Genomic DNA, 14010 nt, shown 5'->3' with positions numbered 1-14010 from the left:
GGTGATTGTCTAGTCGGTGGAATGCTTGCATCACTTCCTACAAGTTAATTTAGATGTGATGCAGAGTGTAGCAATTGGTGTAGCTGCAGCCAAAGCTTCGGTTGAGGTGGACAGTAATGTTCCTTCTCAATTTAGTTTGCCAACAATTACAGTTACCTTTGATTTTAGATAACCATTGCTTTGGGTATTGTTTAAGCATTAATCTACAACTTAAATATTTATGTGAATAATGTGCAAGTAAATGTCATTCCATTATGCAAGTGATGCCAGGATTGTATATTCAGTTGCCAAACTTTTGCAACATCAGTCTAACTTGTAATGTCCAAACAAGGGGCATGGAGTTTTGGTAAACACCCAAAGTTAGAGCTATATGGGTTTGCCTTTTTTACTGTTATACCAAAAAAAAAAAAACCTGAAAATTACGAATTGAGCTTTTATACACCATATCTGCAGAATAAATAGCAATGTAGCCTTATATTTTATTGGCATGACTATGTCTTGTTTTCTTAGCCTATTACTAAACTGACATTTTTTTAGATTTACCTATTATAAAATTTGAAGGGGACATACACTGATCTTTGTTGGTGCAAGGAATTGGATTGCCTTTGTTACCAAGGTATTGTTTGTTTTGGAGATATGAAATTTGTTTCTCATGGTTTTACTTTTTTGAAATGCATCTGGATACGGAAGGGTGAGCTTTGTTTTTCAAAACCATGATCCAGTCCTTGACTAGATGACATGTAATCATTTTTTACCTCAATGATCATGGATCCATGTGTTTCCAGTTTTATTTCTGAATTTTTGCTTTGACCGGTGCATACTATTAAAAAGTTTTGCTTGTGAGTTGTCAACTTTCATTTTCCAGTTTCAAGTTTGTCTTTAAAGATATTCTTCAACACATCGTAGCAATTGCATATATCGAATTTCCAACTCCTCATGATCAAGAATTACAGCATGACATAGGGTTGGATAAATCTTCCATATTTTGTAAAAAAGTATTTAAATAAATAATTTAATATAAAATATTAAATTTATTTATTTACAATATGTTAAATCTTTTATATAAAATATAATTTAATATAAAAAATCTTTTAATATAATTTAGTATAAAATATTATTTCCAAATTTTAGAAAATATAAAATAAAATATTTTATTATAAAATATTTAATTAAATTAATATAAAATATTTTATATTTAAATATTATTAGTTTGATAGAAAATATTATTCTTTAATATTAAATTGATGTGGACAATACATTAAAATATTAAAAGGCATATTTGTCATTTGAGTTTTTTTTTTTTTGCTATTACATATATGTTTCTCTCAACCAAACGCATGAATACTACTATAATACTCATTCCATTCTATCCATCCAAACCATTATTATGCCTATTCAATTTCATTACAACCCTATTTCACTCTCACAGAATGGATATTTCATTACAGTCCTATTTAATTTTAGTGAACCAAACGTGCCATTAGAAACCTAAAGTACATCAAGCATATATTGATCTTGATGAACATCCACTTAATGATAAAATATTCATAATACTTCTCCTTAGATATCTATTGGTAGATAATGTGCCTTGTTAAAAACCTCACTAAGATAAAAATTTTGTCAGAAAAAATCTTAATGAAGGAAAAAGAGTACATATATTTATAATACGTATAACATGTTGCCTCATTAAAAATCTTACCAAGAAAATCCAATGAGACAAAATCTTGATTAAGGAAAAAAGAATATAACGTGCATTTACCCCCTTATGACAACATTACATGTTATCTGAAATTCTACGTATTCAATCTTGAATGCTAGCTTTTCAAATGATCACTTGTACGTATTTACTAAGCATTTATATTATCATTCTTTTGAAAATCATGAATAAGGAAAAATTTTGAGGAAATATATTTTGATCTCTTCAAGAGTTCCAACAATAATCATAACGAACTTTGATAATGATCATTTTATAAAAATAAAAATAGACATTTTAATCAATTTATAATTTTCTTTCAACTATTACTCACCGAGTCGAATTTATCACATATGTTCAAATCATTTTAATTTATATAAATATTTACACAAACATATTGGCCTATTTATTGGGAATTTCTATATGCTTCTCGCATTTTAAATACTTTAAAGATTTTAATATAAACTTCACTATATAGTGATTCATATAAATGTTGTAACAACAACTCTTAGACGTATGCCAAATATTTCATGAAGTGCTAGACCAATAAGATATATCAAGGTTATTGCATCCACCACAAAAGAATATTATAATCAATATCAGGACTTAACGAAAAACTTTATTTATTCCATTTCGCAAAATTATTCATTGGTATCTCACTGGCTTTATACCTTTAGATGTTTGGACAACTGGTCCAAAAACTGCATGAATTTAATACTACTTGAATTGTGTCTTTCTATTTTGTCCAATCTATTCCATGTCTATATTTCTCAACAAATTTATTCAAGATTCTCATTTTCTTTCATTATAGTCCAATAATACTATTGCATGCAAAATCATTGTTGACAACATTTCATTCTCAGTTTTATATTTTCTCATTTTGACATAACTTATTGAGATCGCTTTATTTCACTATTTCAATCTTCAAGTACATGAATTTCTTTTGGTGTTTTAATAATTAGTTATGTCTCGGGTCTCTTAAAGAGCACTCATCTCCACTATATGACCATCTATATTTATTGTTTTCTTGTACGAAATTTTTCATATTTGGAAAACAATTAATCTACAATGTTTTAGGCATGCATTTTATTTTAACAAGTTATCATACTAGAACTTCAATTCAAATCAAAACATTAGTTGATATATAACACTTGGTTATTCTCATTAGGTCAGCAAATTCATCTGACAATTAACTTGCAATAAAATAATAAAAAGAATTTTGTTATAAAAGAAATTTGTTTTGTGGGTTTTTTAAGGAATTTTGGTTAAAGTATCTTACTAATAACATGTTATAAAATAAATAATAAAGTAAACAAAGAACAAAAGAAATAGAAGAAGTAATAGAACTCTTAATTTTATTGATCAATAGAGATATTTACAATACTTCTCTAAAATTTATATTTATAGACATAAGAATATAAATGAAATAAAACTCTACTTTTAATAAATATTAAATTCTTACAGTACATCAAACTTATCTTAATTTTAATAGACATTAATTAATGTTAGGATATTTATAATTTTTTATATTTTTCAATTTTACCTTTTTAAATATTTTTATTTTGTATTTTAAAGGGTTTGTTTTTCCCATAATTTTGGATTTTTACAACTTTTAAGGAGTTCTTACTTTCTTTCTTTTCTTTTTTTTTTTACACTTTTTATGTACTTTTAAATAACCATTTGCCACTTGATTTGGTGGTTTAGCTGTGTGGAATTATTACGGCCGTCAGTCCATTTCTAATGACGCAATCCATAGTGTGTTGGAAACAATGTTCCTGTAATCGACCCCTAGTGTTGGAACTACAACTCCATTTCTAATCATGCAATCCATAGTTTATTGGTTTCTTGTCTTTCTTTCCACGAAATTTGTTGACTTCCACACCGCTATTGGTATACATTACAACTGTTTAAGAGGCGCATTTCCGCCAACCCCCAAAGTTTGTCTGGATTTAATAGTTTGGATAAAATATTAAATTCAAAAAATGAGATTATACAAAAATAATTAGGTTGGTTTTAAATATAAGTTGGACTTGGGTTCGAATTTGAATATTTAAGGCCTGAGTCAGGCCCGGTTAGATTCATTTTTAAGTTTATAATATTTTATATTATGTTATTTTTATATATTATATAATTTATAACACATTAAAAAATAAATCTATACTAAATATATAAGAATACTTTAATGTAAACATTAAAATAATGTTAAAATGTCTATATAAATTATTTTAATAAATAAATAAATAAAATTATTAATATTAAAACAAAACAAAATAAATATTATTTTTAAAAATATTTAAAATATAACATGATCGAGCCTAAAATGAACTTTGATTAGTCTTTTACAAATATGAGCAAGTTTGGATAAAAATTTAGGCCTATATTTCAGATCAGACCAAACTTAGACAAACATAAAATATATTAATATTATGTTTAAACTCGACCCAACCTATGAGCACCAGATACTAATCTATTAAAATAAGTTGATATTACATCAAACGATACCAACCTTAAAATACTTTTCTAAAATTGAAATAACACACATTATTCAATATAGTGGCAATAAAATTCCAATTACCATGCTGAAAACCAGTCACCCACTTTATATTATAAGACTCGTCAAAGCATTTATAATACTCGAGTATCACTAATTTGACAATCCATTAAACTTTTCTTATACAATTTCTTTTTGAAGAATACAATTATTGTTATTATGATATTTTACATCTGGAGAGTGTTCACTAATTTTTTGCATAGCTTATTACAGCCTAGATATTTTTCTTTCTCCTACAAAGACAACCTTAATTAGAGGCCTTATACTAATACCATACCATCCCATGTTTGTGTAGTGTGTGAAATAAATTTAATTACTTAAAAGACTTGCCAATACAAAGCCCTCCATTTAAACCACTTGGAAGTTGGGACATTGTAGCAAGTAAAGAGTATTGGGTCTTCTTTTTTCCACAATTTGTTGCCCTTCCAGACCGTTGTTAAGTACATAATTTTTGACCTAGATTTTTGTTTTTCAAATTGGGTTGGAATTTCAGCTCCTCTCTTTATTATATATATATATATATATATATATATGATATAAGATATGCACGCATAACCACATTCATCACATATTTATAGTACCGCCAAGTTCAACCTTGAGCATAAAGTTTAGTCCATCTTTGTGATCAAGGTGAACAATTACGTACCTCATTCATACACCCAAACATTCTTTACCGTACACACAAAAGAAACAAAAAATGGCTTCCCTTTCAGTTGGTGGTGCTCATTCTAGCCTCCGAATCCCCTCTCTCTTTCCTACACCCCCAACAATAAGGATGCTGAAGCATCATCCTGTTTTAAATTGCACCCCATTCTTCCCCACTCCATCTTTGTTTTCTCCGAAAAACTTGTCATTGCGTTCCTCAAATCACAGAGCCGGAATAGCTTGGATGTCCACAACCACATCTCCAGTAGGCAAAGATGATCAAAAGCTAATTAGTGGGCAACCGAATGAGAAAGTGGTTCAAGTTTCATCGTGGATTGATTACTTACCTAAAGAAATTCAACCTTTCGCTAAGCTGGCTCGCGTGGACAAGCCCATCGGTACTTGGTTTCTGATTTTTCCCTTTGCATGGTAACTAACACTTCCTTTCCTTCCATTTTTTATGTTTCGGGTGATTTAAATAATATACCCTTTAATTCCTTAATTAAATTTTGTGTGTACGTATAGGTCAGCTACGTTGGCAGCGGCGAGTGGAAGTATTCCGGATTTCAGGAATTTAGCTATATTTGCTTGTGCAGCTCCATTTTTTAGGGGGGCTGCTTGTACCATTAATGATTTCTTTGATCGTGATTTTGATAAAATGGTCAGTTCCTTCTTCATGCAAGACGGTGTAAATATTATTTTCGACCAAAGTTAACAACGTTGGATAGAGTTCTGAGCAATTATTTTTTGGTTTTTTTTTCTATTAAATAATCGCCTTATTGTGTCGGAAATATTTTATGTACCAGCAAGTACTTATGACACATTTTATTAAATGAAGTTGATGTGTAAAAGAAATTGGGTAAAATGCAGGTGGAGCGTACAAAAGAGAGACCGATGGCAAGTGGGGCTGTCACACCATTTCAAGGACTTTGTTTCTTTGCGTTTCAATTGCTTCTGAGTCATGGAATTTTCCTCCAACTCACCAACTATAGGTCTCACTTCTCCTTTGTTTTTCACAATGATTGAAAACTCTACCTCAATAAATGCAATACGTAATTAACATTTTATCATCACTAAATTTATGAATATAATAGTATTTATGGTATACGTAAAATTAAAATTGATTCAATATTTTTATTGTATCAAATCGAGATTATCATTTTATTTATATTTATCAAATAAAAATCTTTCTATTTTATTTTTCCATAAACAAATTTATATATGCATTCCACAATTAGTTCTTTTTTGAGTTATTCAAATTTCCTTCCATCTGATTTTGGATTCCTATTTTTTGTTTATAGTTGGATAATTGAGGCAGCGTTCATCTTCCTAAGTTGTACCTATCCTCTCATGAAGAGACTGACATACTGGGTAATGATGATTACATAAATATGTCAATGTAACATAAAAAGGAAAAGAAAAAAGCTTAAAGGATAAGTTTGTTGCTTATAATATTTATTACTATATTTTCTAATTGAATTTTGTTATTATACTATGAGATCGTAGGCAAATTCACCTCCCTCACCTTCTGCTTATACTGTTAACATAGATATATCTTTTACGATCGCTGGCTATTTATTTATAGGTTTACTTAATTAGTTCCTATATATTATTTATTTAGTTACTTTCTTTTAATGTATTCTTATTATTGAAGTCAACAAAATTCAATAAATGTATGCATTTCCAAAAATATTACCTTATGAATCCGACAATATCTAGTGGCATTGATTATACATTTTTCTCCAATTATTGTTTCTGCCCTATCCCATTAACTTGTACGATTTACACACAACTCTATACGGTAATGATGATGGTGATAATGCTGCAGGTGCAAGCTTATTTAGGTTTGACAATCAACTGGGGATCAATACTAGGGTGGTATGCAGTTAAAGGAAGCTTGCAACCGTCGATTGTACTCCCACTCTTCCTTTCTGGTTGTTTCTGGACTATTTTGTACGATACCATTTATGCTCATCAGGTATACTAATTGAACATATATCTCTCATGTTTTATATATTCTCTATTTAACAAAAATGCTGGTGTCATTGATGACCAGGATAAACAAGATGACGTGAAAGTTGGCATTAAATCCACGGCCTTAAAATTTGGTGAGTCAACAAAAGAGTGGATCACTGGCTTTGCAATTGCAAGCATTGGCACCCTTGCTCTCACTGCATACAATGCTGCATTAGGTATTTAATTCCTAATGATTATGCTGCTTTTCAATCACAAACATTTCCGTGTTTAGTTAACAAATCATTCTGTAATCTTGGTGTGGGAGCAGGGCGGCCATTTTATGTGTTTTTAGCAGCTGCATCTGGACAGTTAGCTTGGCAGATAAGGACAGCTAACCTTTCATCCCCAGCTGATTGCAACCGGAAGTACGTATACGTATTACGTTTTAAAGTATTTGGAACTGGATATTGGATTAAATTTAAAGCATGGAGGCCTTTCTCTTAACATATATAATTATGTTGTTCTTAAAGAGTATTTGGGAGTATGATTTTCTAAATAAAATTCAAAAATATTAGAATATTTATATAAAATATGTTAGTGTATATGATGTTCAACATGAACTAGTGATGATAGAAATTTGTTTAGAGTAAAATATCAAATAAAAAATAATGCTTGCAGTTTAGTTCACTTAATTAAATTATCCTTTATTTTTGGTTTGGTTGCAGGTTTGTGTCCAACAAATGGTTTGGTGCCCTAATTTTCTGTGGGATTTTACTTGGAAGGATCTTCCCTTGAAAGTAGTCTTAATTATTTGTGAACGGGCTAGAATTATTAGTGGAGGCTAGCATAGGAACAATCCATGGAAAGGAAAATAGAGAATTGTTGTAATATCCTCGTAATAAAATCAACATGGGAATCATATATTTAACGAGTATGATCTGTGAGAAAGGATTGTATGAAACAGTGACGCTACGTCATCTTTATCCCTTTCCAATAATTTTATGCCACATCAGTAATCTTATCCTGAATTTCAGTATTTTAATTTGGATTTAATTTTTTTTCAGGATAAGAGTACTGATGTGGCATAAAACTATTGGAAAGGGATACAGATGACGTGGCGTCATTGTTTCATACAATCCTTTCCTCGTCACCATCGTAAAAATAAAATTACTTCGATAACAGTGTCTTGTTATAACAGTTAAGTTTTTTTAAAAATAAATTATTTTATTTTATTTTTCTACAACAACATTCATAGTCATAGAATACATTTTTATTAAATTAGTTTTTTATAGAAACAAATGATCTAAATTTTAAGTAAAATTGTACTTATTTCACATAAACAAGACTATTAATTATCATTTATTGAATGAAAATTATCTCAATTAAAATATTATTTCAATAAAATGATAAATTTAACTTTAAAAATTTATTAATCATATTTTATTAAATGAAAATAATCTTCAATAAGTGGAATTAAAGACATCAATTCAAAAAACTATTAAGTTCCCTAATTAAATATTCTACTATGAAGTTGGAACATCATAAACTTATAAATTGATTACTTGAATTTAGTAATTCACGATAAATTCGTTATTTTAATTTGATAACTCATATTGATTAATTAAACTTATAAGATTTATGAGCTTTATAATTAATCGTGTAAAAGAACGTAAAATAAAAATATGCATAAAAGCAATAATACATGCATCTATTATACATATTTTAATTTTGTTATTTGATTCTCACTTTCTTTCTTTTTGAACATAGTTCTTTCTTTCTTTATTTGATGGAAATTCACTATATTAATTCTATTGTAAGTTTACAACGATTATTTCTCTATAATAACATATTGTTATAGGTGTATAACAACCACCTATCTATAATAAGCAAAACCTGAGTAGACAAATAGGACTATTATGGAGAGGGTTGATTATACCTCTTATAATAGTGCTTGCTCTGGCAACTTTCCAAAGAAAATCTTTCAATGCCTTTGTTTTGAAAGAAGCTTTATTGAAATTGACATGTAGGTGTCTAACATAGTGTCTTGTTTCTGCATTAGGAAACAACATGGATATTGCTTCTACAAGTCCTTGCAAACAGAACAAAAAAAATTATTTTTTTAGCATACATCCTAAACAGAAAAAACAAATAAATGGAGTTTTACCTTTTGTTTGTTAGACATGAAAGATATTTGATATAAGCTCACAATTTCCAAGTCCAATGCGAGCAACTCCAAGAACCTGCACCATGATGCCAGGTTTTCACTTTCAACTGCAACATATGCAATAGTGTAACACCCCTCACTGTATTCAACGCCAGATTAGGGTTTCGGAGTATTACCAGACTTACAAAACATTTAAACATTCAATTCACATATAATTTCACATTCATGCAAACATTAATCAAACCCAAGCATAATGTCCCTATACGAGCCTACGAGGCCCTAAACATACTTTAGGAGTGGTACAGGACTAAACTGATAGCTTGAGAAATTTTTACGAAACTTAAGAAATTTTTCACAAAACAGGAGACACACGCCCGTGTGGCCCGACCGTGTCTCTCACAAGGCCACAGGAGCGTCCGTGTCACAGGCCTTATGGACATTCGAAAAGGAAGCACATGGCCGTGTCCCAGCCCGTGTCCGAACCGTGTAACTCTCTAACTTGGGTTACACGGCCAACACACACACCCGTGTGGCTAGCCCGTGTGCCCTAAAAATGGCCATACATGCCCATGTGCCAGACCGTGTCAAACCTGTAGGGTATACTGATTTATGCCATACGGCTAAGTCACACGCCCGTGTGTGAGGCCGTGTAGAGCATACTGACTTGATTTCAATTTCAATACTAGGGGACACAAGCAGTGTAACATAACCGTGTGTCACACATGACTGAGACACACTCCCATGTCTCTGCCCGTGTGGACAAAAATAGGCTATTTACCAAGCCATTTTTCCACCTTAAATTTGGCACACACCTACATCATAGCAAATGCACAATTTATAACATTTATAAACAACCAAAACAACCACAACCAAAGATAAAATATATACCATTTCAATACCAACATTTATCATGCTTATAATATCATATTTTTGCCTATTCAAATTATACCATTCCTTATTTCCAAAGCATTCATATGTATCATTTCAACTAAGCATTTCTTAGCCTAAAACCACAAGCATACCAATATCAATTTCAACCATTAGCTACTCAACTAATAATCCATAATCAACCCTTCACCAAGCAATATAATTCACATCACAAAATGGCATTAGCACACATATATATATATATACATCACCAAATAAGCCAAATAGGTCAACTTACATGGCCACGAACAACATTATATACACAAGCAAATTAACTCAAAATAAGCCAACTCTCATGGCTATTATATACAAACCAAGACATATACATTTACAAGCTACTTCAAATGGCCAAAATCATTATCAAAACATAACCAACATGACCAAAGTCCCTATACATGCCATATACTTAAAAGACCAAAGTTCATAGGTACCAAGTGATAGGTGGATAGTGTGAACCGATTTCCGACGATCCCCGAATCTGAGCTAGCTTTCACTATAAAACATAAAAAAAATAAACAATGTAAGCTATAAAGCTTAGTAAGCTCATATGAAATAAACTCGATATAATCATAACCATATAATTCAACAATTGATTATAGATACGTGAAATCACATCAACTAACAAACCTTTCAATTACTCATTCACAAAACTATATACTTTATTCACCATTTCTTCAATTCAAAGCTAATATAGTTTATGCACATACCTGTACCATCTCGTACCAATCTCATTCTCAACCACATCATTCATTTACCCGTTGAATCATTCGGAATAGAAGTCAGATACTCAGGATTCTTGCACATTAAGTACCTATACCATGGCCCGAAGCCAAATCAAGGCAACTTATATCTACAGTACTGATATCATGGCCCAAAGCCAAATCAGCTGATATTCATAGCTTGAAGCCAAATAGGTATAACTCGCACCCGAAGCGCTAATATCATGGCCCGAAGCCAACTCAATGTATTCACTAATGACATGTCACTAGCATCCTAAACTATTCCTAAGGTTCAACCTGGATTTCGAATGCCGAATTACTATCGAGTCATTGACTAAGTTATCCGAAGTCTCGTATTCACAACTTATACAATATCAAAGCATTTAAATTGCAAATATAATGAAATTTATCACATATGAACTTACCTTGGATGTCAAAACGACGAAATAAGTTGATTCGTTGATAACTTTAGTTTTCCTCCGATCTAGATCTGAATTCTGCTTTTCTTGATCTAAATATATTCAAAATTAACTTATTTAATAATCTTTCTATTCAATTTAATTCAAGACACACATTTAAGCACATTTACACATTTTCCCTAATATTTTACCACTTTTACAATTTAGTCCTTATTTCATAAAATCACAAATTAATGAAAATCAAAATAAACTCATGCTAGCCGAATTACTATAATCCCCCTAGCAGCCCATATTTATTAGTTTTTCACACATTTAACCACACATTTCCACATTTTCACAAATAAATCCCTATTTTGCATTTTTACTCAAAATCGCTTTACAAAATATATAAATCTAGCAACAAGATTTCATATTTCATCATCAAACATCGAAGAACACATATTTTCATCAATGGAAACTTTCAAAATCTTTAACAGTTTTGCAAAATAGTCCCTGGGCTAGCTAGAACTAGTTGCAACGATCACAAAAACATAGAAATTATTAAAAATCGAGCAAAAATAGACTTACAATTGAGCTTATACGTGGCCGAACCCTAAAACACAACAATGGAGTTTCTCCTTTCTTAATTTCAGTGGAAAAATGAAGATGACAAGATTATAATTTTTTTTTCATACTTTAATTTAGTTTATTTGTTATTTTCTAAATTAACCTTATTATTAAACCATATTTAACATCCCTTTTATGTCCAAAAATGTCCACCCACAATTGAAATGGTCTAATTACCACTTAAGGATTTTTAATTGAAATGGTCTAATTACCACTTAAGGACTCTTACTTTAAAGTTCTATAGCTATTTGACACCTTTAGCTATTAGAACTCAAGTTTTACACTTTACGCGATTTAGTACTTTTTATCAAATTAAGCATTCAAACGATAAAATTTCTTAACGAAATTTTCACACAATCATCATATCATACTATAAATATTAAAATAATAATAAAATAAATATTTTGACCTCCGTTTTGTGGTCCCAAAATCACTGTTTCGATTTGACTAAAAATGGCAGTTACAAATAGGATAAATATCATTATTTGCATCTATCCTAACAGTTGACAGTAGGTAACCACCAAAGTAGCCCTTCAAGAAACATCCATCTAAACCTATTATCCTCTTACAACTAGTCTTATACACATCTTTGCATGCCTACAAACAGACATCCATCATTTGAAACATGTTATCCATATAATAGATTATTATTGTTCCAACATTTTGGGTCCTAACCTCCAATAGATACCCATATATCTTCTAGTATATGCCTTACAACCTCCTTCATTAATTTTATTGCCCTAAGTTTAGCCCTCCTACATTTGGTTAGTGAGACAAGAAAAAAGGAATCTCTTCTGACATCTTGTTGCAATGATGTCAAAGAATAATTAGGATAAACAAAACTTCTCTTTATAATGTTGAGCTAGACAAGCTAAGGTTATATTCCTATTTTTAAAGACCTTAGATCAAGTATGATTAGGGTTTAAACTCCTAATTTGTCAAGTCTCGCCAGTAGGGTTATTAGGGTTCAGTCTAGATGCCCATATGTACCAAGAATAGTTTGACTTGCAAACTACCTTTAACCTATTTTGATCATTTTTTGGGAACTTAATAAAATAACTATTCAGCCTACCATATTGCCTGACAGCTTCTTTTAGACTGTCTTTGTTTGGAAATAACAATTCAACCTCAAGTTTTGGACTATTCATGTTACTTTCTAAGTTGAACTCAAGCCAATTTTTGCCACACTATAGCAAAACAGGCTTTTAGTGGCATTTTTTTGTGGCGTTTGGATAAAAAAACACCCCAAAAGTTATACATTAGTGGCGCTGATCGGAAAACGCTGCAAAAGGTTAGAGCTATAGCTCATAAACGCCGCGAAAAGTCAAGCAGTAACGGCGTTTGTGAGAAAAATGCTGCAAAAAGTCAAGCATAAATGCCGCAAAAAAACTTTTTATTTTAAACAAAACGTCGCCATTTTGCTCCCTGTTTATTTATTATTTAACTAGTTTCTTTATATTAATTAAAATAAAATTTATTTTAATTGAATATTTAAAATCTTTAGAAAAATTAATTACACATAGAAAAAATTTGAAAGTAAAAACATAGAAAATATATGTTAAAAATGAAAAATTTAAAATGCTATTATTTAAAATAATTTTAAAGTTTTTTGGGTATATGACTGATTGTTTTTAATTTATATATTAAATAATTTCTTATATAATTGTAAAGAGATCATATTAATTTTAAAATATTAAAATTATCATTATAGTTTATGGTTAGGGTTTAGAGTCTAGTGTTTTACGATTTAGGGCTTAATGTTTAGTATTTTAGGTTTAGTGTTTATGTTTTAGTGGTTGATATTTATTGTTTTATGGTTTAGGGTTTAAGGTTTAATGTTTTATGGTTTAGGTTTTTAGGGTTTAAGGTTAGAGTTTAGGTTTTTAGGGGTTAAGGGTTAGGGGTTAGGGAAGTTAAGCAGATTGAGTCTTAGCTCAATTAGTGTGAGCATTGTTTTCAATATAAGAGAACATGGGTTTGAGTGTGTTGAAATGCATTATCGTCCTGTTTATGAGTTGGGGAGGAAATATGAGTAGTACGTTGTAGACATAATATCAAAAAAGAATTTGAGAAGTTAAATTTTATCAAAATCAATTTTGATAAATTCTATTAGTTGCGCAAAAAATTAAACTCATGGATACAAACTCTTCGTAAGGAAGTTTGGTTTCATTTTTTAAAATTATTTTTGTACACAATTTTAAAATTTTACAAATTAAATATATTGTTTGAAACAAAACAAACTTAATTTAAAGGAATTTAAGAAATAATTAAACCTTTCAAATATAGAAACAAAGAAGAAAATCGGATTGAAGCTAACTAAAAATTAAGGA

General features: G+C 30.1%; 1 protein-coding gene across 1 annotated transcript; it reads left to right on the top strand.

The window, feature by feature from the left end:
- Positions 1-4941: 4941 nt before the first annotated feature.
- Positions 4942-7755, top strand: LOC108478974 (4-hydroxybenzoate geranyltransferase 2-like). Its single transcript, XM_017781421.2, has 8 exons — positions 4942-5318; positions 5415-5550; positions 5760-5881; positions 6191-6260; positions 6718-6867; positions 6946-7081; positions 7174-7270; positions 7571-7755. The coding sequence occupies exons 1-8, from the start codon at positions 4942-4944 to the stop codon at positions 7638-7640; spliced, it is 1158 nt and encodes a 385-aa protein (XP_017636910.1). The 3' UTR covers positions 7641-7755.
- The last annotated feature ends 6255 nt before the right edge of the window (positions 7756-14010 follow it).

This window comes from Gossypium arboreum, chromosome 12 (assembly GCF_025698485.1).
Source record: "Gossypium arboreum isolate Shixiya-1 chromosome 12, ASM2569848v2, whole genome shotgun sequence".
NCBI lineage: Eukaryota > Viridiplantae > Streptophyta > Magnoliopsida > Malvales > Malvaceae > Gossypium > Gossypium arboreum.
Note: the sequence above shows the minus strand (reverse complement) of the source record. Positions and strands in the feature narration are given on the sequence as shown.

Bases quoted from the DNA above. Each gene is read 5' to 3' on its own strand.
- LOC108478974 (XM_017781421.2), top strand. From the start codon at position 4,942: ATGGCTTCCCTTTCAGTTGGTGGTGCTCATTCTAGCCTCCGAATCCCC. The intron at 6,261-6,717 runs GTAATGATGATT...ATAATGCTGCAG, and splicing joins TGAAGAGACTGACATACTGG to GTGCAAGCTTATTTAGGTTT. The intron at 6,868-6,945 runs GTATACTAATTG...ATTGATGACCAG, and splicing joins ATACCATTTATGCTCATCAG to GATAAACAAGATGACGTGAA.